This window comes from Salmo salar, chromosome 24 (genome assembly GCF_965601325.2).
Source record: "Salmo salar chromosome 24, fSalSal1, whole genome shotgun sequence".
In the NCBI taxonomy this organism is placed as follows: domain Eukaryota; kingdom Metazoa; phylum Chordata; class Actinopteri; order Salmoniformes; family Salmonidae; genus Salmo; species Salmo salar.
In genome coordinates, this window is record NC_138314.1 from 1,491,085 (window position 1) to 1,517,248 (window position 26,164).

Below are 26,164 nucleotides of genomic sequence, written 5' to 3' on the forward strand. Positions count from 1 at the left end.
TGGCGAATTTGCCAATCTTGGTGTTCTCTGGCAAATGCCAAACATCCTGCACGGTGTTGGGCTGTAAGCACAACCCCCACCTGTGGACGGGCCCTCATACCACCCTCATGGAGTCTGTTTCTGACCGTTTGAGCAGACACATGCACATTTGTGGCCTGCTGGAGGTCATTTTGCAGGGCTCTGGCAGTGCTCCTCCTGCTCCTCCTTGCACAAAGGCGGAGGTAGCGGTCCTGCTGCTGGGTTGTTGCCCTCCTACGGCCTCCTCCACGTCTCCTGATGTACTGGCCTGTCTCCTGGTAGCGCCTCCATGCTCTGGACACTACGCTGACAGACACAGCAAACCTTCTTGCCACAGCTCGCATTGATGTGCCATCCTGGATGAGCTGCACTACCTGAGCCACTTGTGTGGGTTGTAGACTCCGTCTCATGCTACCACTAGAGTGAAAGCACCGCCAGCATTCAAAAGTGACCAAAACATCAGCCAGGAAGCATAGGAACTAAGAAGTGGTCTGTGGTCACCACCTGCAGAACCACTCCTTTATTGGGGGTGTCTTGCTAATTGCCTATAATTTCCACCTGTTGTCTATTCCATTTGCACAACAGCATGTGAAATGTATTGTCAATCAGTGTTGCTTCCTAAGTGGACAGTTTGATTTCACAGAAGTGTGATTGACTTGGAGTTACATTGTGTTGTTTAAGTGTTCCCTTTATTTTTTTGAGCAGTGTAATTAAATGGCTACCCAGACTATTTGGATTGCCCCCCCTGCCCTCCTCTACGCTGCTGCTACTCTGTTATTATCTATGCATAGTCACTTTAATAACTCTACCTACATGTACATTTTACCTCGACACCGGTGCCCCCACACATTGACTCTGTACCGGAACCCCCTGTATATAGCCTGCTTTTGTTATTTTACTGCTGCTCTTTAATTATTTGTTACTTTTATATCTTACATTTTTTAGGTATTTTCTTAAAAATGCATTGTTGGTTAAGGGCTTGTAAGTAAGCATTTCACAGTAAGGTTGTATTCGGTGCATGTGACAAATAAAATTTGATTTGATAGACCTTTCTGGTTTATATGGTATGATGGTCATAACGCTTTTTGACAGTTTCATAAAGTGTATTCTCTTAGTCTAAGTAAAGTAACACATGATGGTCATAATGCTTCTTGTTATTTAAAATAATATGAAAAAACATGACTTTAAATAAAATGTGGGTTTTGAAACTAATTTAGGCGTCATAACCATCCATAAAATAACACAATGTCACATATTATGTCTGCTGTTATGACACTGGGTGTCAAGTAAAGCGTTACCCAAACGGTATCACTGAAACTAAATCAGACATTAAAAAAGGAAGGTAAGTATTTCATTAGACAGTGAATTTCACACTAGAGAAATTAACACAGATTCAACAGTATTTATTTTATTGAATTGTACAAGTCTGAATTCATTCTACCCACACAGTCTGAATTAGCCTGGGTAACATTCCACTCCTGCCACTTTCCAAATGACAGGAGTGGCAAGCAGTGGAATGATAGCTAAACAGACTGGTACCCAGACTAAATCTGAATTAGGGATTAACATGGGTAACCAGGAGCCTGGGACTGTCCCCGCTATTCACATTTCCCCCAAAAATGTAAATGACAAGAACTGGGAAATTACAAAAATATTACCCAATGTCGGCACTAATGCATTTCCACAAAATACACAACATACACAGCATCAGATTAGCAGAAAATAAAATAGCACATTATCCAAACAGGTTGTCGCATGGAAGCCTTTAGCCTAGCGTATTTACTTCACACAAAGTCGCCATGAATTCAAAGCACACTGCTGAACTGCACACGGGACCTGAATGCAGTTAATAAACCCTACAGAAAACCCCTACAGTAACCTATAAAATAACATGTGCCTCTTTGAGCTGTCATTGTGTCTCTTCAGACAGTCTCAAATTTGATAGGCCCATGCAAAATTCACTACATACAGTGGGGCAAAAAAGTATTTAGTCAGCCACCAATTGTGCAAGTTCTCCCACTTAAAAAGATGAGAGGCCTGTAATTTTCATCATAGGTACACTTCAACTATGACAGACAAAATGAGAGAAAAAAATCCAGAAAATCACATTGTAGGATTTTTAATGAATTTATTTGCAAATTATGGTGGAAAATAAGTATTTGGTCACCTACAAACAAGCAAGATTTCTGGCTCTCACAGACCTGTAACTTCTTCTTTAAGAGGCTCCTCTGTCCTCCACTCGTTACCTGTATTAATGGCACCTGTTTGAACTTGTTATCAGTATAAAAGACACCTCTCCACAACCTCAAACAGTCACACTCCAAACTCCACTATGGCCAAGAACAAAGAGCTGTCAAAGGACACCAGAAACAAAATTGTAGACCTGCACCAGGCTGGGAAGACTGAATCTGCAATAGGTAAGCAGCTTGGTTTGAAGAAATCAACTGTGGGAGCAATTATTAGGAAATGGAAGACATACAAGACCACTGATAATCTCCCTCGATCTGGGGCTCCACGCAAGATCTCACCCCGTGGGGTCAAAATGATCACAAGAACTGTGAGCAAAAATCCCAGAACCACACGGGGGGACCTAGTGAATGACCTGCAGAGAGCTGGGACCAAAGTAACAAAGCCTACCATCAGTAACACACTACGCCGCCAGGGACTCAAATCCTCCCGTCTGAAGTTTGCTAGAGAGCATTTGGATGATCCAGAAGAGGATTGGGAGAATGTCATATGGTCAGATGAAACCAAAATATAACTTTTTGGTAAAAACTCAACTCGTCGTGTTTGGAGGACAAAGAATGCTGAGTTGCATCCAAAGAACACCATACCTACTGTGAAGCATGGGGGTGGAAACATCATGCTTTGGGGCTGTTTTTCTGCAAAGGGACCAGGACGACTGATCCGTGTAAAGGAAAGAATGAATGGGGCCATGTATCGTGAGATTTTGAGTGAAAACCTCCTTCCATCAGCAAGGGCATTGAAGATGAAACGTGGCTGGGTCTTTCAGCATGACAATGATCCCAAACACACCGCCCGGGCAACGAAGGAGTGGCTTCGTAAGAAGCATTTCAAGGTCCTGGAGTGGCCGAGCCAGACTCCAGATCTCAACTCCATAGAAAATCTTTGGATGGAGTTGAAAGTCCGTGTTGCCCAGCGACAGCCCCAAAACATCACTGCTCTAGAGATCTGCATGGAATGGGCCAAAATACCAGCAACAGTGTATGAAAACCTTGTGAAGACTTACAGAAAACATTTGACCTGTGTCATTGCCAACAAAGGGTATATAACAAAGTATTGAGATAAACTTTTGTTATTCACCAAATACTTATTTTCCACCATAATTTGCAAATAAATTCATTAAAAAATCCTACAATGTGATTTTCTGGATTTTTTTTCTCATTTTGTCTGTTATAGTTGAAGTGTACCTATGATGACAATACAGGCCTCTCTTATCTTTTTAAGTGGGAGAACTTGCACAATTGGTGGCTGACTAAATACTTTTTTGCCCCACTGAAGGCCTCTCTGTCACAGACATGAAGTCCTAACAATTCAGAGAGGCATGAGGGAAAACTATCTTCTCCTGTCCTAGAGCCTAGGCCATTTTCCTATCCAGTCCCAATCACACTGAAACCAAAATCCTAAATCCTGTCTCGAATGCAAATTCCTGACTTCATTCTGTAAACCATAGGTTGCATTATCAAAGCATGTCTCTCGCCTATGCTTGTCAAAATAACTATATTCCCTGCTTCTCTGCGCGGTCTCATACTGGAATCACAGCAAGCGTGCAGCCATGCCATTAATGCTATGAGTTTCCCTAACCATAGATAAACTTGCTGTTTCAGCTGGTATTGACCAACAATCTATGTGGTAACTGGGTACTTTTAGGTATTTACTTACTTTAATACAATTAAACTACCTGGTACCAAAGAAAAACAATATTATTAATTCATTATTATGCATGCACTGCTCTATAACGCACCTTGGATTGAAATCCCGGCCAAAGACTGAGAGATAATCTATGCTGGTCAGAGGAAGCAGACACACACACAGACATTATAGTGATGGAGATGGCCATTGTGGTCCTAGCGGCCTTCAGGCAATTACTGGTTCTGAAAAATCCAGGATCACTGTTCCGTCTCTTTGCTGACTTGGGGCTCCCGAGTGGCGCAGTGGTCTAAGGCTCTGCATCTCAGTGCTAGAGGCGTCACTACAGACACCCTGGTTCAAATCCAGGCTGTATCATAACTGGCTGTGATTGGGAGTCCCATAGGGCGGCGCACAATTGGCTCAGCGTCGTCCAGGTTTGGCCTGTGTAGGCCGTCATTGCAAATAAGAATTTGTTCTTAACTGACTTGTCTAGTTAAATAAAGGTTCAATAAAAAAATGACTGGGTTTAGAGATAGGTCTCGCATCACTTGTCCCGCTAATCCGCCGCGCACTTGCATGTGCTCAGGCATTTAATGGTATGTGTGTCCATTTTCTATAGACACAGAGATTAATGCTGTTCCTCCTGTTCCCTCAGGGCTTTAGTCCTTCCTGAGTCAGGGCTAGAGAGACTTTATGGAGAACACAACAGGACAAACCAGGCTTAGAGTCACAACGGCCAGGGATTTCTGTGTGTGTACATTCGTGCATGCATGTGTGTGATCAGGAGTTTAGCTGTACCCAGTCCAAAAGAGCCTTTCTGTCGTCGATGCGCCACAGTTCAGCAAACAACCTCTTGCTCTTTCTAGAGAGAGAGAGAGAGAGAGAGAGAGCGAGAGAGAGAGGTTTTAATTCGATCCAATATAAGTGGAGGCCAACAGAGAATCATATGGAATTATTCTACTACAAATATTTCAGTCTTGAAGTAAATCCATTTTGTGTGTTCTGAAATGTTGCCCAATATCAAGCCCCCCGCCATTTATGTAGATCTGAAAGGACTGATAAGTGTCCGCAATATGGTAGAATCAGAGTGCAGCCGGACCAGATAGTCACATATAAAATGCTACGCTCTGAAAAGTATGTTTTACACTCATGGATATATATTCCTTTGCTACTACTGGTATGCAATTGACATTTGGCGCTAGTTGCAGGTGGAAATTTACTAGATCCTTTAAAGGAATGGGCTGGTGTCAGGATGGTGGAACCTGCAAAAACCAATCTGATTCTTTGAGAAAGATTTGGGGTTCTCTCACTAAAAATAAGACACCGGTCCCCAGGGGTGAACTGAGCCTTGATGGTAGAGGAATGAGTGGCAAGCCAGTACTCTACTGCATCCCACGGGCTCTGACTGTCTGGCACGAGACACACATTTCATATGGAGGGGATTACATGGTGTGTGTGTGCCTCTGCTGACAGGTAATTCCTATGGAGAGGATTAAAGAGGGAGACTGACTAAACTAGCTCTGTACGCCCTGGCCTGAGGGTTGCCTGACACAAGCAGACCCTGCGCAATAACCATCCTCACGATTAGAATATCTTGATTTTATTAGGGGAATGATAATTTCATATTCCGTAATAGTTAAATCTGAGTGTCACGACTTCCGCAGAAGTTGGTGCCTCTCCTTGTTCGGGCCGCGTTCGGCGGTCATCGTCACCGGCTTTCTAGCTACCACCGATCCACGTTTCTTTTTCCATTTGTTATGTCTTGAGTGGTCACACCTGGTTCCCATCTCATTATGATTATATCCCTATTTAACCCTCTGGTTCTCATTATGTTTTGTGCGTGGTTGTTTCTTGACTTCGTGTCAGTTGTTTTGTGTCAGGATTGTTATCCCTGCGTGGATTATTGGTTTATGATTTTTTCCGAGAGTAAAGTACGTTATTTTACTCAGTTCTGTGTGCTGCGCCTGAATCTATCCTCACCTCCACATAACTGACGACTGACACGGAGTTAGAAATTAAACAAAAATAAATCACTATTTTAGAAAAAGCACAAAATCTTTATAGGGTAAAGAAGAAAATACAATTTCTGAACATAAGCAGGAATATGATCTTTTACTTTTGAAGTGAGCCAACACATACAGGTTAATCTCCAATAAAGCCTACTACTCAAATAAACCTGGTAAACATCTTGCAGCCCTCATAAAATGAATACATGCCAAATCAGTTTAATTTAAAACGATAAAGATACAAATGCGTTAATTACAAAATGTATTTCAGAAGAACAGAATATGAGTTGGCCTACTGTATGTTATCTGGCTATGGGCCATGCTATAGTCTGTAGGTGTGTTCATATAGCTGACAAGATATGCGTAGAAGTCCCATTCCATTATTTTGTTGTAAGAAGAATATAATTGAACTTAGTTGAATAAAATAGAAAGGATATTTTTCCCATTCCAGAGCAAGTGCGCATATGAAAAGGCTAAGTTGAGCATAAATGTGATAATTTCAAACAGGTCCTATATGCTACATTTAGAGTTATTTGGCAACTTTAGTTGTGAATGATAAACTTTAGACTGTCTTAGAAATTAAAACATATGGGCTGCATGATGCGACTATACGCTACTGATAATTTGAGAAAGTCACAAAAAGCTTGCGCTCTCTTCCTTGCCTCAGGCTAGTTTCGTTTTAGAATGGCCCATTATCAAATGGGCAGGAACAGGCATTCGAATAGCGAATGGAGGCCGCTTTCCCACTGGCAGGCTACTCCGGTTATTTCACTTCATGCCTCAACCACTGTTTGAGGAGCATGCAGCCTCTTGCTGCTCGAAAGGTGATATTCCGCCCAAACTCTGTATGCCGTGCGCCCTCCAACCCTGTTCCTGCACCTACCCAGTGCTTCATATGGGAAACCAAGTGAAATCTGTTCGGGAACATTGATAGTAACATGTTTTCACAACAAACATATTTCATTAAACTGTTGACTGCCCCGATCTCTGCATGCTCCAGAAAGGAATGGAAGGTGAGAGAAGAGATGAAATGCATGATGGTGAGATATTCTGTTGCTAAAAGTAATGTGTCAGCCTATTAATTATGAAAATATAAAAAATGTAATCAATAAATCAACAGCTTCGCATAGGCCTGTAAGTTCTCTCCCAGACTCAAATATATACATTTTTTGAGCATAGCATAAGGTAACTAGTCCATCCAGTATGCATAATAATACAGTCCACACTCAAAGGTGATTATCAGTACCAAAGACACCTTAAATCAGTAAAAAAAAATATATATATATGCAGATATGCGTAATATGTGGTTGGCTATGTCATTGTATAACTGCACAATCATTATTTTAATTCAGTTTTTTTTGGGGGTGCTCAAATATAGGCCTATGCTTATGTATAATTTATGCATATTTGGATTTGCATAACACTTTTTTGGTTACTACATGATTCCATATATGTTATTTCATAGTTTTGATGTCTACAATGTAGAACATAGGAAAGAAATTAAGAAAAGCCCTTGAATGAGTAGGTGTCCAAACCTTTGAGTGGTACTGTATGTAAATAAGGTATGTTTTTAAAAATTATTAATACATTGGCAAAAAATTCTAAAAACCCGTTTTCGCTTTGTCATTATGGAGTATTGTGTGTAGATTGCTGAGTATTATTTTTTTATTTAATCAATGTTAGAACAAGGCTGTAACGTACCAAATGAGGAAAAACTCCAGGGGTCTTAACAGTTTCCGAAGGTACTGTACATATTACCTCAATTACCTCAACTAACCCATCTGTACCCAATACACATTGACTTGGTACCCCTTGTATATAGCCTCTATTGTTACTATTTTTCATTTGGTTTATTTAGCAAATTTTTCTTACTTTTTAAAAACTCTGCATTGTTGGTTAAGGGCTCATGAGTAAATATTTCCTGGTAAGGTCTACACCTGTTGTATTCGGCGCATGTGACAAAGTAAATTGATTTGAAAGACCAGGGAGGTTTTCCAATGCCTCCAAAGAAGGGCACCTATTGTATTTATTATGGATCCCCATTAGCTGCTGCCAAAGCAGCAGCTACTCTTCCTGGGGTCCAGCAAAATTAAGGCAGTTTATACAATTTTAAAACATTACAATACATTCACCGATTTCACAACACACTGTGTGCCCTCAGGCCCCTACTCCACCACTACCACATATCTACAGTACTAAATCCATGTGTATGTATAGTGAGTATGTTATCGTGTGTGTGCGTGTGCATATGTCAGTGCCAATGTTTGTGTTGCTTCCCAGTCCCCGCTGTTCTATAAGGTGTTTTTTTTTTAAATCTAATTTTACTGCTTGCGTCAATAACTTGATGTGGAATAGAGTTCCATGTAGACATGGCTCTATGTAGTACTGTGTGCCTCCCATAGTCTGTTCTGGACTTGGGGACTGAAGAGACCTCTTGTGGCGTGTCTTCTGGGGTATGCATGGGTGTCCGAGCTGTGTGCCAGTAAATAAGACAGACAGCTCGGTGCATTCAACATGTCAATACCTCTCATAAATAAGTAGTGATGAAGTCAATCTCTCCTCCACTTTCAGCCAGGAGATAGACATGTATATTATTAACATTAGCTCTCTGTGTACATCCAAGGGCCAGCCGTGCTGCCCTGTTCTGAGCCAATTGCAATTTTCCTAAGTCCTTTTTTGTGGCACCTGACCACACGACTGAACAGTAGTCAAGGTGCGACAAAACTAGGGTCTGTAGGGCCTGCCTTGTTGATGGTGTTGTTAAGAAGTCAGAGAATCACTTTATTATAGACAGACTTCTCCCCATCTCAGCTACTACTGCATCAATATGTTTTGACCATGACAGTTTACAATCTAGTGTTACTCCAAGTGTTTATTCATCTCAACTTGCTCAATTTCCCCATTATTTATTACAAGATTTAGTTGAGGTTTAGAGTTCAGTGAGTGTTTTGTTCCAAATACAATGCTTTTAGTTTTAGAAATATGTAGGGATAACTTATTCCTTGCCACCCACTCTGAAATGAACTGCAGCTCTTTGTTGAGTGTTGCAGTCATTTCAGTCGCTGTAGAAGCTGACGTGTATAGCGTTGAGTCATCCGCATACATATAAACTCTGGCTTTACTCAGTCAGTGGCATGTCGTTAGTAAAAAAATGTAAAAGCAAGAGGCCTAAAAAGCTACCTTGGGGAATTCCTGATCTACCTGGGTTTTGTTGGAGAGGCTTCCATTAAAGAACACCCTCTGTGTTCTGTTAGACAGGTAACTCTTTATCCACATTATAGCAGGGGGTGTAAAGCCATAACACATACATTTTCCCAGCAGCAGACTATGATCAATAATGTCAAAAGCCGCACTGAAGTCTAACAAGACAGCCCCCACAATCATTTTATCATCAATTTCTCTCAGCCAATCATCAGTCATTTGTGTAAGTGCTGTGCTTGTTGAGTGTCCTTCCTTATAAGCATGCTGAAATTCTGTTGTCAATTTGTTTACTGTAAAATAGCATTGTATCTGGTCAAACACAATTATTTCCAGAGTTTACTAAGGGTTGGTAACAGGCTGATTGGTCGACTATTTGAGTCAGTAAAGGGGGCTTTACTATTCTTGTGTAGCGGAATGACTTTAGCTTCCTTCCAGGCCTGAGGGCACACACTCTCTAGTAGGCTTAAATTGAAGATGTGGCAAATAGGAGTGGCAATATTGTCTGCTATTATCCTCAGTAATTTTCCATCTAGATTGTCAGACCCTTTATGCATATTTACTAGACGACAATACTTTTTTCACCTCTTCCACACTGACTTTACGGAATTCAAAAGTAAAATTCTTGTCTTTCATAATTTGGTTCGATATACATGGATGTGTAGTATCAGTGTTTGTTGCTGGCATTTCATCCCTAAGTTTCCTTATCTTGCCAATGAAAAAGTAATTTAAGTAGTTTGCAATATCAGTGGGCTTTGTGATGAATGAGCTATCTGATTCAATAAATGAAGGAGCCGAGTTGGCTTTTTTCCCAAAAATGTAATTTAAAGTGCCCCAAAGCTTTTTACTATCATTCTTTATAGAATTTCTTTGTTTCCTAGTGTAGTTTATTTTTCTTTAGTTCAGACACATGATTTCTTAATTTGCAGTACGTTTGCCAATCAGTTGGGCTGCCAGAATTAATTGCCATACCTTTTGCCTCATCCCACTCAACCATACAATTTTTCAATTCCTCATCAATCCAAGGGGATTTAACAGTTTTTACAGTCATTTTCTTAATGGGTGCGTGCTTATTAGTAACTGGAATAAGTAGTTTCATAAATGCGTCGAGTGCAGCGTCTGGTTGCTCCTCATTACACACCACAGACCAGCAAATATTATTTACATCAACATATGAATCACTAAAAAACTTATTGTATGACCTCTTATACACTATATTAGGCCCAGCCTTTGGAACTTTGGTTTTCCTATATATGGCTATTATATTGTGATCACTACATCCTATGGATTTGGATACTGCTTTAAAGCAAATATCTGCAGCATAAGTAAAAATGTGATCAATACTTGTTGATGATTCATTCCTGTGCTGTTTGTAACTACCCTGGTAGGTTGACTGACAACCTGATCCAGGTTGCAGGCACTGGTTACAGTTTGAAGTTGTTTCCTGAGTGGGCAGCTTGATGATAGCCAGTCAATATTTAAATCACCCAGAAAATAGACTTCTCTGTTGATATCACATACATTATCAAGCATTTCACACATATTTTCCAGATACTGACTGTTAGCAGTTGGTCTATAGCAGCTTCCCACAAGAATTGGCTTTAGGCGAGGCAGATGAACCTGTAGCCATATTACTTCAACAGTATTTAACATTAGATCGTCTCTAAGCTTTACAGGAATGTGGTTCTGAATATAGACCGCAACACCGCCTCCGTTGGCATTTGTGTCTTTTCGGTAGATGTTATAAACATGTATTGCTACCACTGTATCATCAAAGGTATTATCTAAGTGAGTTTCAGAGATTGTCAGAATATGAATGTCATCTGTTACAAGAAAGTTATTGACTTCATGGACCTTGTTTCTTAGGCAACATATGTTAATATGGGCTATTTTTAGCACTTATGGGTTGCTTGATTGTTTTTAATGCTTTACTGGGAAGCTTATCACTTACTCATGTTATTTACATTGGAGCTGATAGTGCAGGGTGAGCTGCATAAAGTTGTCTTCCTACTATTGCACACTGCCTCAGTGCTAACAGTGTAACTCTGGTTTATAGGCTCATGATTACTGTTTACAATAGCTGTAGGGTAAACAGATGTATTTGGTGCAATTAGGGGTACATAAATTAAATGACTTGTGACTTGTGTTTGCCAATGCCCCTAAGATCATGTATATTTGATGCAGCATTATGACGACTCATTGTCACAATGGTAGGGATTAACTGAGGTGGTCTTGGATCATTTACCAGTCATTGTTTCAACGCAGCCTTGAAATGCGTGGACAGAGTCCAGGAGCCAAGATGATTTGGATGGATCGTCATTCCTGTAGAGTATCTTCTGTTTCTAGAAGGTGTCAAAATTATCAATAAAAGTGACTCCAGCAGAGCTACAGTAGTCTTAGCCTGATGTGTAATGCCAGCAGTCTGCTGAATCTTTCACACCCGTGGCCCAACGATGGTACTGGACCTGAAATTATTGGCTGTTTTTTGGAGTCTTTTAATGCTAAAATCAGTTCTTTAAAATCAATTTTCAAATGTTCCGAGCTAGCCCTCCTGATGTCGTTTGACCCCACATGGACACTACGACAGTGTCAGCTCCCGGCATCTGTGGTAGAACAGTCAGAGGCAGCGTTGTTATGTCCTGTACTTGTGCTCCTGGGTTGCACAGGGTTTTTGCCTTGGGGACAGAGATGTATCTCACCATAGAGCTGCCTGTAATGTTGAATGGGCCGGTCTCTCAGGCAGCCTCGCGGTATGGTGAGAGCTCCGAGGATGGGAGCTCCGAGGATCTGAACCCGAGGTAGAAGCCACCGGAAAGGGAGACAGAGCCGAGGACGAAGATGCAGGTACCTCCGGATCCAATCTTGATTGGGAAGCCACCACAGATGAAGGTGCCGGAACCTCTGGATCCAGTGCGGCAAAGCTGTTTCTGGTCTGTGTCAGTTCCGAGCTCAACATCTCCATTGAGACCCCCGTTGTCAGAGGACACCTTCTTCGACTTCCATGGCGTGTGACGTCCCTCCATGGCTAGTTGGTTGGGTCGAGATCAGCTCCGTTCTCCAGGAAAGGGGGAGACCCCTTCCGGGATGGAACCCTGCCTGGCACCGGCCAGTTGGCTGTGGAGAGCCGACACGGCGGTGAAACTTCCACCAGACAAGAGAGGCGTACGGCTACTGGCGTGGAAGAAAAAGTAGGTGGGCGTGGGTTCCCCAGTAGCTTATGTAGATTTTCTAATTGCTTGCTAAGAGTAGCTACTTCGCTCCTGTAGTCCTCCGCAAGCAAAGCAGTTGCTACATTGAAAGTCAACGCGGTCCACATTGTCCCGGAACAAAGCAAAGTAAACGCAGCTCCTGCTTTTTTGGAAACGTTCAACAGCGACCTCCACTTGAGACACTCTAGGCTAGCTGGGCTTTCACCCAGCTAGCAGGATCCCTGGACAGATAGCAGCGCTCACAGCAATTTAGCCCAACAGAGCCGCAGGATTCAAAATCAAATAAAAGTATATAAAAACACTGTCAGCTTTTAAACCGAGGTCTTTAGTTCAGGTTTCAGCGTTCGACAGCATTCAACAACAACAAACATACGTTGCGCTCTGATGACGTCAGTGTTTCATCTGTACTACTGGTAGATTAAAAAAAAAACAGACACTGAATGTCCCCTTGAGCATGGTGAAGTTATTAATTACACGTTGGATGATGTATCAATAAACCCAGTCACCAGTGGTGGAAAAAGTACCCAATTGTCATACTTGAGTAAAAGTAAAGACACCTTTATAGAAAGTAGTCACCTAGCAAAAAAAGTAAAAGTCTAAAAGTATTTGGTTTTAAATATACTTAAGTATCAAAAGTAAAATTCCTTATATTAAGCAAACCAGACGGCAAAATGTTGTTCTTTAAAAAATGTACAGATAACCAGGGGCGCACTCAAACATTCAGACATAATTTACAAACAAAGCATTTGTGTTTAGTGAGTCCGCCAGATCAGAGGCAGTAAGGATGACCAAGGATGTTCTCTTGATAAGTGTTTGAATTGGACCATTTTCCTGTCCAGCTAAGCATTCAACACCTAACCTAACTGACAGAGTGAACAGAAGAAGCCTGTACATAATACAAAATATTCCAAAACATGCATCCTGTTTGCAACAAGGCACTAAAGTAATACTGCAAAAAATGTGGCAAAGCAATTCACTTTTTGTTCTGAATACAAAGTGTTATGTTTGGGACAAATCCAATGCAAGACATTACTGGATAACACTATCCATATTTTCAAGCATAGTGGTGGCTGCATCATGCTATGGGTATTATTGGAATCATTAAGGACTGGGGAGTTTTTCAGGATAAAAAAGATGTGGAAAGGAGCTAAGCACAGGCAAAATCCTAGAGGAAAACCTGGTTCAGTCTGCTTTCCACCAGACACTGGAAGATAAATTCACCTTTCAGCAGGACAATAACCAAAAACACAAGGCCAAATCAACACTGGAGTTGCTTACCAAGAAGACAGTGAATGTTCCAGAGTGGCCGAGCTACAGTTTTGACTTAAATCCACTTAAATATGTATGGCAAGACCTGAAAATTGTTGTCTAGCAATGATCAACAACCTATTCAACAGCTTGAAAAAATGTAATCAGATATTTCTGTATTTAATTATCAACAATGAAGCTAACATTAACAACTTCATAGTTAAGGACACTAACAATATGGAAGCATATTTTACGTATTCTACAAGAATCACTCCCGAAAATCACTCCCGAAAAACACAACCCTATGGAACAATCCACGGACATATTTTTAGAATTCAATGATAAATTGGTTCATATGGAAAAGTAAAGGTATAGAAACCGTAAATTACTTGGTAATAGGAAATAAATATATTTCCTTGACGGAATTAAAAAGCAATGTTTGGACTGACCAATGCAGATATTTTTTAATACATGCAACTGAAAAGTTTCATATCAAGACATTTTGATTTGAAATCTTTTGGACATCAAAGCAATCTTGAGGAAATCCTATTTGAGTTAGAAAAAGATATTCGTATGATCGGTAAGATATACAAAACCTTGCAGAGAGCCTATCCATCTGACAATCTCTTAGAAAAAATATCAACTATTGGAACCAAGACTTAAAAATAACTGACATTGGCACAAGATGCAGGGAACGAAATTAGAGTTAATGGAAATGTATGCTTAATCCAGTATAAAATAATGTATAGAATGAATTACACAAGACACAACATTCACAAATTCTACGGCATGTCTTAAGTGTAAAACTAACAATGACTCAATAAGAAGGTAGCATGGCGGTTAAGAATGCCTTGTGAAAAAGCATATAAATGAATGTCCCTAAAACTGACTAAATAATAGTACTTTTACGCTGATCTGCTCACTCGTGCGCAACAACATCCAAACTGGATAACTCAAAACAGCTTCTAAGGCCAGAGAATTGTATAGACAAAGACAACCAACACAGTCAACACCAAATCATAGCAGAGAGTAAACACAGAAAGAATAGAGAACCAAACTATATAGGAAAATGTATAGACTCTTTGACTGACACGGATTACCTATTTCACCACCCTGTACGTGGAAACCGAACTGCTAAAATCTATAAATGATAAATTAGGTGTGCTTGGGCATGTCCGTAAAAAGATGAAGGCAAGCCTAGAAATAAGAAATAATAAAATAGAACAATTAAGACTTTAACTATAAATACACTATACTATTCAATTTAGGGAATGTTGTAAAATGTTTGCTATTATATTTTTTATGTATAGTATTTATAAATAGATAAAAGATAGGATAATTCATGAAATAATAAATAACCAAATACAGTGAGGGGAAAAAAGTATTTGATCCCCTGCTGATTTTGTACGTTTGCCCACTGACAAAGAAATAAATGATCAGTCTATAATTTTAATGGTAGGTTTATTTGAACAGTGAGAGACAGAATAACAACAAAGAAATCCAGAAAAACGCATGTCAAAAATGTTATAAATTGATTTGCATTTTAATGAGGAAAATAAGTATTTGACCCCCTCTCAAACAGAAGGATTTCTGGCTCCCAGGTGTCTTTTATACAGGTAACGAGCTGAGATTAGGAGCACACTCTTAAAGGGAGTGCTCCTAATCTCAGCTTGTTACCTGTATAAAAAGACACCTGTCCACAGAAGCAATCAATCAATCAGATTCCAAACTCTCCACCATGGCCAAGACCAAAGAGCTCTCCAAGGATGTCAGGGACAAGATTGTAGACCTACACAAGGCTGGAATGGGCTACAAGACCATCGCCAAGCAGCTTGGTGAGAAGGTGACAACAGTTGGTGCGATTATTCGGCTCCATGCAAGATCTCACCTCGTGGAGTTGCAATGATCATGAGAACTGTGAGGAATCAGCCCAGAACTACACGGGAGGATCTTGTCAATGATCTCAAGGCAGCTGGGACCATAGTCACCAAGAAAACAATTGGTAACACACTACGCCGTGAAGGACTGAAATCCTGCAGCGCCCGCAAGGTCCCCCTGCTCAAGAATACATTTACATGCCCGTCTGAACTTTGCCAATGAACATCTGAATGATTCAGAGGACAACTGGGTGAAAGTGTTGTGGTCATATGCGACCAAAATGGAGCTCTTTGGCATCAACTCAACTCGCCGTGTTTGGAGGAGGAGGAATGCTGCCTATGACCCCAAGAACACCATCCCCACCGTCAAACATGGAGGTGGAAACATTATGCGTTGGGGGTGTTTTTCTGCTAAGGGGACAGGACAACTTCACCGCATCAAAGGGACGATGGACGGGGCCATGTACCGTCAAATCTTGGGTGAGAACCTCCTTCCTTCAGCCAGGGCATTGAAAATGGGTCATGGATGGGTATTCCAGCATGACAATGACCTAAAACACACGGCCAAGGCAACAAAGGAGTGGCTCAAGAAGAAGCACATTAAGGTCCTGGAGTGGCCTAGCCAGTCTCCAGACCTTAATTCCATAGAAAATCTGTGGAGGGAGCTGAAGGTTCGAGTTGCCAAACGTCAGCCTCGAAACCTTAATGACTTGGAGAAGATCTGCAAAGAGGAGTGGGACAAAATCCCTCCTGAGATGTGTGCAAACCTGGTGGCCAACTACAAGAAATGCCTGACCTCTGTGATTGCCAACAAGGGTTTTGCCACCAAGTACTAAGTCATGTTTTGCAGAGATGTCAAATACTTATTTCCCTCATTAAAATGCAAATCATTTTATAACATTTTTGACGTGCGTTTTTCTGGATTTTTTTGTTGTTATTCTGTCTCTCACTGTTCAAATAAACCTACCATTAAAATTATAGACTGATCATTTCTTTGTCAGTGGGCAAACGTACAAAATCAGCAGGGGATCAAATATACTGCTCAAAAAATAAAGGGAACACTTAAACAACACATCCTAGATCTGAATGAAAGAAATAATCTTATTAAATACTTTTTTCTTTACATAGTTGAATGTGCTGAGAACAAAATCACACAAAAATAAATCTATGGAAATCCAATTTATCAACCTATGGAGGTCTGGATTTGGAGTTACACTCAAAATTAAAGTGGAAAACCACACTACAGGCTGATCCAACTTCGATGTAATGTCCTTAAAACAAGTCAAAATGAGGCTCAGTAGTGTGTGTGGCCTCCACGTGCCTGTATGACCTCCCTACAACGCCTGGGCATGCTCCTGATGAGGTGGTGGATGGTGTCCTGAGGGATCTCCTCCCAGACCTGGACTAAAGCATCCGCCAACTCCTGGACAGTCTGGTGCAACGTGGCGTTGGTGGATGGAGCGAGACATGATGTCCCAGATGTGCTCAATTGGATTCAGGTCTGGGGAACGGGCGGGCCAGTCCATAGCATCAATGCCTTCCTCTTGCAGGAACTGCTGACACACTCCAGCCACATGAGGTCTAGCATTGTCTTGCATTAGGAGGAACCCAGGGCCAACCGCACAAGCATATGGTCTCACAAAGGGTCTGAGGATCTCATCTCGGTACCTAATGGCAGTCAGGCTACCTCTGGCGAGCACATGGAGGGCTGTGCGGCACCCCAAAGAAATGCCACCCCACACCATGACTGACCCACCGCCAAACCGGTCATGCTGGAGGATGTTGCAGGCAGCAGAACGTTCTCCACGGCGTCTCCAGACTCTGTCACGTCTGTCACGTGCTCAGTGTGAACCTGCTTTCATCTGTGAAGAGGACAGAGCGCCAGTGGCGAATTTGCCAATCTTGGTGTTCTCTGGCAAATGCCAAACGTCCTGCACGGTGTTGGGCTGTAAGCACAACCCCCACCTGTGGACGTCGGGCCCTCATACCACCCTCATGGAGTCTGTTTCTGACCGTTTGAGCAGACACATGCACATTTGTGGCCTGCTGAAGGTCATTTTGCAGGGCTCTGGCAGTGCTTCTCCTGCTCCTCCTTGCACAAAGGCAGAGGTAGCAGTCCTGCTGCTGGGTTGTTGCCCTCTTACGGCCTCCTCCACGTCTCCTGATGTACTGGCCTGTCTCCTGGTAGTGCCTCCATGCTCTGGACACTACGCTGACAGACACAGCAAACCTTCTTGCCACAGCTCGCATTGATGTGCACTACCTGAGCCACTTGTGTGGGTTGTAGACTCCATCTCATGCTACCACTAGAGTGAAAGCACCGCCAGCATTCAAAAGTGACCAAAACATCAGCCAGGAAGCATAGGAACTGAGAAGTGGTCTGTGGTCCCCACCTGCAGAACCACTCCTTTATTGGGGGTGTCTTGCTAATTGCCTATAATTTCCACCTGTTGTCTATTCCATTTGCACAACAGCATGTGAAATGTATTGTCAATCAGTGTTGCTTCCTAAGTGGACAGTTTGATTTCACAGAAGTGTGATTGACTTGGAGTTACATTGTGTTGTTTAAGTGTTCCCTTTATTTTTTTGAGCAGTGTACTTTTTTCCCTCACTGTACAAGGAACTGGTACACAAAGTACCCAAAGCCAAAAGGTAGGCTTAATCAACAAGATAGAAATAAAAACTCTACAAACAGAGGACATTGGGGAGGACAGGCTCTTGGTGAAGGCTGGAGCGGAATGGTATCAAATACATCAAACACATGGTTTCCTACTGCAAGTAGGCTATGCAGCCATGACAGAAATGTGAACGCAGTCAGAGACTCACTGAAGCAGCACCACCCCCTCAAGAGTCTGAGCCTGCCTGGCAGAGTAGGTCCATAAGTCTAAGCCCCCGAATGGGTGAGCATAATATACTAGGATTTTCTCAAAGCTGCTAATGAGAACCCATACCTAGCCGGTGGGAATTCCAGTGGAGTACCCCCAGGTACTGGCATTGCTGGCTACACTGGCTGCAGTAACCCATGGGGAGGGAGTCACACTAGGACAATCAATCAGAGAGGGGGCATATTATTGTGGCCATGGCGGCACAGAATAATCAAAATGGTCTAACTGCACAGAGGTTCTTGATAAGATTGGTCATAACGGGGGACCAGCGTGTGTGGGTGTTGGGGGGAAGAGGGGTATCTGAGCTCTATAAGCTAGGACTAGATATTGGTTAATTAAATCTTCCCAATGCTGCTCAATTTGTATATAGACAAACTGTTTTACACATTCACACATCAAGTCTTCCCTTGAGTTGGGGCCCAGGATGGAACAACTGCTGAACATTTTAGCTTGTGTGTGCGGGGGGGGGGGGGGGGGGGGTCGATCTATGGGCGGAAGGGGAGAGAGGGGCAGAGGTGTTTGTTTGGATGGGGTGGGTTCAGTGTGTCTATGCATCCCACATCTGTTGACAAAATGTAGAATTCATACTGCCAGCCCTTGTTACAGGTAACAATCCTTCGTGGAAGTGCTGATATTATTATGTGAATTATTCGTCAATTGTGGGAATAAATTAAGATATGCAATGTTTTTTAATATATATTTTTAAATAACTAGATTCAGTAAAACAGAGGTGAAGGCCTTCAAAATGCTGTTGGCTGAGAATCTGGTTCTGTACTGTAAGTGGCAATGTGCTATTTTTAAAGGATCAAATCAAATGTTATTGGTCACATACACATATTTAGCAGATGTTATTGCAGGCATAGTGAAATGCTTGTGTTCCAAGCTCCAACAGTGCAGCAGTATCTAAACATTCACAACAATACACAAATCTAAAAGTAAAAGAATGTCATTAAGAAATATATAAATATTAGGACGAGCAATGTCAGAGTGGCATTGACTAAAATACAGTAGAATAGAATACAGTATATACATATGAGATGAGTAAAGCAGTATGTAAACATTATTAAAGTGACTAGTGTTCCATTATTAAAGTGGTTAGTGATTCCATGTCGATGTATATAAGGCAGCAGCCTCTAAGGTGCAGGGTTGAGTATCCGGGTGGTAACCTGCTAGTGATGGCTATTTAACAGTCTGATGGCCTTGAGATTGAAAAATAGCTTCTGTCTCTCATTCCCAGCTTTGATGCACCTGTACTGACCTCGCCTTCTGGATGATAGCGGGGTGAACAGGCCGTAGCTCGGGTGGTTGATGTCCTTGATGATCTTTTTGGCATTCCTGTGACATCGGGTGTTTTAGATGTCCTGGAGGGCAAGCAGTGTGCCCCCTGTGATGCGTTGGGCAGACCACACCATCCTCTGGAGAGCCCTACGGTTGCAGGCGGTGCAGTTGCCGTAACAGGTGGTGATACAGCCAGACAGGATGCTCTCAATTGTGCATCTGTAAAAGTTTCTGAGGGGCCATGCCGAATTTCTTCAGCCTCCAGAGGTTGAAGAGGCACTGTTGCACCTTCTTCACCACACTGTCTGTGTGGGTGGACCATTTAAGATTGTCAGTGATGTGTATGCCGAGGAACTTAAATATTTTCCACCTTCTCCACTGCGGTCCCGTCGATGTGGATAGGGGAGTACTTCCTCTGCTGTTTCCTGAAGTCCATGATCAGCTCCTTTGTTTTGTTGACGTTGAGGGAGAGGTTATTTTCCTGGCACCACTCCGCCAGGGCACTCACCTCCTCCCTGTAGGCTGGGCCCGTATCTCTTAAAGGCCCTAGGATCCATGTGTACAGGGATTGCCAGCCAGTCACTGGGACGACAACCCGACTTGGGATGGGGGAGGTTTTAGCTGGTGGAATATTGGAGAACAATTAGAGGTCACATGTGCCGAATACAACAGGTGTAGGTAGACCTTACAGTGAAATGCTTACTTACAAGCCCTTAACCAACAATGCAGTTTTAAGAAAATACCTACATAAAATGAAAGAGATAAGAAAAACAAATAATTAAAGAGCAGCAGTAAATAACAATAGCGGGGCTATATACAGGGGGTACTGGTACAGAGTCAATGTGTCAATGTGCGTGGGCACCGGTGTCGAGGTAATTATGTACATACAGGTAGGGTTATTAAAGTGGCTATAATAACAGAGAGTAGCAGCAGCAGGGGGGTGCAAATAGTCTGGGTAGCCATTTAATTAGCTGTTCAGGAGTCTTATGGCTTGGGGGTAGAAGTTGTTTAGTAGCCTCTTGGACCTAGACTTGATGCTCCGGTACCGCTTGCCATGCGGTAGCAGAAAGAACAGTCTATGACTAGGGTGGTTGGAGTCTTTGACAATTTTTCGGGCCTTCCTCTGACACCGCTTGGTATGGAGGTCCTGGATGGCAGGGAGCTTAATCCCAGTGATGTACTGGACCGTATGCACTACCCTCTGTAGTGCCTTGCGGTCGGAAGCCCAGCAGTTGCCATACCAGGCAGTGATGTCACCCGTCAGGATGCTCTCGATGGTGCAGCTGCAAAAACCTTTTGTATGGGATCTGAGGACCCATGCCAAATCTTTTCAGTCTCCTGAGGGGGAATAGGTTTTGTTGTGCCCTCTTCACGACTGTCTTGGTGTGCTTGGACCATGTTAGTTTGTTGTTGATGTGGACTCCAAGAAATTTGAAGCTCTTAACCTGCTCCACTACAGCCCCGTCGATAAGAATGGGGGAGTGCTCGGTCCTCCTTTTCCTGTAGTCTACAATCAACTCCTTTTTCTTGATCACGTTGAGGGAGAGGTTGTTGTCCTTGCACCACACGGTCAGGTCACTGACCACCTCCCTATAGGCTGTCTCATCATTGTCGGTGTGTCATCAGAAAACTTACTGACGGTGTTGTAGTTGTACCTGGCAATGCAGTGATGAGTGAACAGGGAGTACAGGAGGGGACTGAGCACACACCCCCTGAGGGGACCCCGTGTTGAGGATCAGCGTGGCGGATGTGTTGCTACCTACCCTTACCACCTGGGGGCTGCCCGTCAGGAAGTCTAGGATCCAGTTGCAGAGGGAGGTGTTTAGTCCCAGGGTCCTTAGCTTAGTGATGAGCACTATGGTGTTGAACGCTGAGCTGTAGTCAATGAATAGCATTCTCACATAGGTGTTCCTTTTGTCCAGGTGTGAAAGGGCAGTGTGGAGTGCAATAGATATTGCATCATCTGTGGATCTGTTGGGGCGGTATGCAAATTGGAGTGGGTTTCTGGGATAATGGTGATGATGTGAGCCATGACCAGCCTTTCAAAGCATTTCATGACTACAGACGTGAGTGCTACAGGGTCGGTAGTCATTTATTCAGGTTACTTTAGTGTTCTTGGGCACAGGGACTACGGTGGTCTGCTTGAAACATGTTGGTATTACAAACTCAGACAGGAAGAGGTTGAAAATGTCAGTGCAGACACTTGCCAGTTGGTCAGCGCATGCTCGGAGTACACGTCCTGGTAATCCGTCTGACCCAGCGGCCTTGTGAATGTTGACCTGTTTAAAGGTCTTACATCGGCTACGCGGAGGGTGATCACACAGTCATCCAGAACAGCTGATGCTCTCATGCATGTTTCAGTGTTACCTCGAAGCAAGCATAGAAGTTATTTAGCTCGTCTAGTAGGCTCGTGTCACTGGGCAGCTCTCGGCTGTGCTTCCCTTTGTAGTCTGTAATAGTTTGCAAGCCCTGACACATCTGACAAGCGTCAGAGCCGGTGTAGTACGAATCAATCTTAGTCCTGTATTGACGCTTTGCCTGTTTGATGGCTCGTCGGAGGGCATAGCGGAATTTCTTATAATATATCAAGGAGTCCCGCTCCTTGAAAGCGGCAGCTCTACCCTTTAGCTCAGTGCCAATGTTGCCTGTAATCCATGGCTTCTGTTTGGGGTTTGTACGTACAGTCACTGTGGGGACGACGTCATCGACGCACTTATTGATAAGCCAGTGACTGATGTGGTGTACTCCTCAATGCCATTGGAAGAATCTCTGAACATATTCCAGTCCTGTAGCTTAGCAACTGCTTCATCTGACCACTTTTTCATAGACCGAGTCACTGGTGCTTCCTGCTTTTATTCTTACTTGTAAGCAGGAATCAGGAGGATAGAGTTATGGTCAGATTTGCCAAATGGAGGACGAGGGAGAGCTTTGTATGCATCTCTGTGTGTGGAGTAAAGGTGCTCTAGAATTTGTTTCCCTCTGGTTGCACGTTTAACATGCTGATAGAAATTCGGTAAAACCGATTTAAGTTTCCCTGCATTAAGGTCACTGGCCACTTGGAGCGCCGCCTCTGGATGAGCATTTTCCTGTTTGCTTATGGCAGTAATACAGCTCATTTAGTGCGGTTTTAGTGCCAACCTCGCTCTGTGGTGGAATGTAGACAGCTCCGAAAAAAAACGGATAAACTCTCTAGGTAGATAGTGTGGTCTACAGCTTATCATGAGATACTCTACATCAGGCGAGCAAAACCTTGAGACTTCCTTAGATATCGTGCACCAACGGTTGTTTACATAAGTCCATAGGCCCCCGCCCTCTGTCTTACCAGAGGCTGCTGTTCTGTCTTGCTGATAGAGTGTATAACCCGCCAGCTGTATGTTCTTAATGTTGTCGTTCAGCCACGACTCGGTGAAACATAAGATATTACAGTTTTTAATGTCCCATTGGTAGGATATACGTGCTTTCAGTTCGTCCCATTTATTTTCCAGCGATATAACGTTAGCTAGCAGAACGGAAGGCAAGGAAAGATTAGCCACTCGTCGCCTGATCCTCGCAAAACACCCTGATCTTTTGCCTCGAAATCTCTGTTTCCTTCTCCAGCGAATCACGGGGATCGGGGCCTGGTCGGGTGTCTGCAGTATATCCCTCGCGTCCGACTCATTGAAGAAGAATTCCTTGTCCAATTTGAGGTGAATATTCCAAGTTCTGATGTCCAGAAGCTCTTTTCGGTCATACGAGACAGTAGCAGCAACATTATGTACAAAACAAGTTACGAACAACACGAAAAAACTAACAAAATAGCATGATCGGTTGAGAGCCAATAAGACGGCAGCCCTACCTTCCGGCGCCATCACTGTCCCACCCACATTATGCTTAACAGTGAAAATATCATCGTACAGCTATATGGACACTCAATTATCATGGTATTTCTTAATGGTAAGTTTACAAACATATTATGGTATGTATAATCGAAACGTGTATCTCATTATGGTAAGTGGTGAAATAAGTATAGCTGGTTATAATTGTAATGGTTTAGCAGATAATAATAAAAGACGATCAGTCTTTACCTGGCTAAAAGAGAAGGAATATAATATCTATTGTTTACAGGAAACTCATTTTACACCTTTAGAAGAAGTCAAAAGGGGTGATGATATTAATGAACAATAATTTTGATCCGAATGTGCAAACTGTTCAAACAGATCAGCAAAGAAGGTGGATCCTTTTAAATATGCTACTGGACCATAAACAGATTTGGCTCATTGATCTACATGGTCCAAATAATGATGATCCACGCTTCTTCAAAAATATATACACTACCGTTCAAAAGTTTGGGGTCACTGAAAAATGTCATTGTTTTTGAAAGAATAGTCATTTACAACATTAATGTCTACACTGGATTTCTGATCAATTTTATGTTATTTAAATGGACAAAAAATTAGCTTTTCTTTAAAAAACAAGGACATTTCTAAGTGACCCCAAACTTTTGAACGGCAGTGTATAATAATTTATCGAGTTTACAGGCAATACATGACTCAATTATTACAGTAGGAGATTATAGTATGGTTTTAAGTACCTCAATGGACCGTAAAGGAATTCACATTACAAACTATCACCCTCATGCACTTAAAGAAATTACGAATATTATGGATATATTGGAACTAGTGGGTATATGGAGGCTTAAATATCCTGACCTAGTGAGATATACATGGAGGAGGCTCAATCAAGCAAGTCGTCTTGACTAATTCCTTATGTCATTTTCGTTGCCAGCAAATGTTTAAAGAGTGTTGATTGGGGACAGAATGCGGTCGGACCATCAAATAATTGGTATACACATTACTCTTACAGAATTTCTGCAAGGGTGAGGATACTGGAAATATAGTCAAAGCTTACTGGATGACAACTTGTTTTTAAACCAAGACAGAATAGTTTTTAACCAAGACAGAATCATTTATAACTGACTTTTTCCTACAGAACATAGGTACAGCAGATAACCTTATTGTTTGGGACACTTTTAAATGTGCCTTTAGAGGCCATGCAATTCAACACTCATCTCTAAAACAAAAGCAATTTAGGGTCAAAAGAGTCCATATTAACAAAGGAAATAGAAGGTCTAACAGTGCAGATAGACGGTAATAAAAATTGTACCATAGAGGCACAGGATAAGTTAGAGGAAAAACAAAAAGAAATGGAGGAACTTATTGAAGAAAGATCAAGTGTAATATATTATAAAAATAAGGCGAACTGGAATACGGGGAAAAATGCACCTAATTCTTTTTTTATCTTCAACATAGAAATGCGACCAAAAATAATTTACTGAAACTTGCTATAAATGACAGCGTCATCCATGATTCATGTTTTAATTTCAGTCTCCTCCATCTCCATTAACTGAAGTTAATTGTAAGGATTTTTTTCTATTAATAGAGTAAAATTAACAGCTATACAGAAAGACTCATGTGAAGGTCTAATTACAGAGGAATAACTTCTAGATGCAATTAAAGCCTTCAAGTCCATGAAAACTTCAGGGCTGGGTGGCATACCAGTTGAGTTGTATCAAATATTTTTCGATGTACTCAAAGTTCCCTTTTAACCACTCCTATAAAAGCAATAGACTATCAGATACTCAGCAAGAAGGTCTGAATTCACTATTACTGAAATAGGACCCAGGTGGTAAATACCGTATAAAGATCCAGTTCACCTAAAAAACTGGAGACCCCTTACACAGTGTTGTGATGCCAAAATCCTAGCAAAATGCATAGAGCATTTCATTAAATGCCTGGACCATCAGAATTTTGAAGAATCTCTTATACAATGGGTTAAAGTTATGTATAGTAACCCCAGGTGTAAAATAGTAAATAATGGCTACTTATCAGAAAGTATTAAATTGTAAAGAAGAGTAAAACAAGGTTGTCCATGATAGGCATTTCTATTTATTACGGCCATCGGAAAGTTAGCTATTAAAATCAGATCCAACAAAAATATCAAGAGGCTAGAAATCCAGGGCTTAAAAACAAAAGGTGTCATTGTATGCTGATTCATGTTTTCTTTTAAATCCGCAATTTGGATCCCTGCACAGCCTCACAGAGGATCTATATAACATTTCTAACCTCTCTGGATTAAAACCGAATTATGATAAATGCACCATATTTTATATTGAATTACTAAAAATAAAAGTTTGCCATTACCGTGTTGTTTACCAATAAAATGGTCAGACGGTGAAGTGGACATACTTGGTATTCATATCCCGAAAGAATGAAATGATCTCACTACAATACATTTTATTAGAAAGTTAGCCAAATTAGATCAAATCTTGTTACCGTGGAAAAATCACCCTGATTAATTCTTTAGTCATATCCCAGCTTACCTATTTGCTTATGGCACTGCCTACACCTAATGACTTGTTTTTTTAAATTATATGAGCAAAGACTATTGCACTTTATTTGGAATGACAAGCTTGACAAAATTAAACGGGCCTATTTATATAATGAATATGAATTCCAGGGGCAGAAATGATTAATTACTAAAGCATTGGAACTCTTAATAAAGTCTTCAATCATACAAAAACTATACTTAAATCC

The 26,164-nt window shown here is 41.8% G+C and overlaps 1 protein-coding gene across 4 annotated transcripts in view; it reads right to left on the bottom strand.

Annotated features, from left to right (window-relative positions):
* Positions 1–1,400: 1,400 nt before the first annotated feature.
* The window catches only part of msh3 (mutS homolog 3 (E. coli)), a 161,985-nt gene continuing 137,221 nt past the window's right edge, over positions 1,401–26,164 (bottom strand). For 2 of the 4 annotated variants that reach the window (XM_045707201.2, XM_045707200.2), the window contains 2 exons: positions 4,690–4,753; positions 1,401–4,580 (listed from right to left, as the gene is read on the bottom strand). In XM_045707201.2, the coding sequence (XP_045563157.1) occupies positions 4,520–4,580; positions 4,690–4,753 (125 nt within the window). In that variant the 3' untranslated portion in view covers positions 1,401–4,519. Of the gene's footprint in view, positions 4,754–26,164 lie in introns of all 4 variants that reach the window. The other 2 variants (XM_045707205.2, XM_014170481.3) reach the window with 1 other exon arrangement.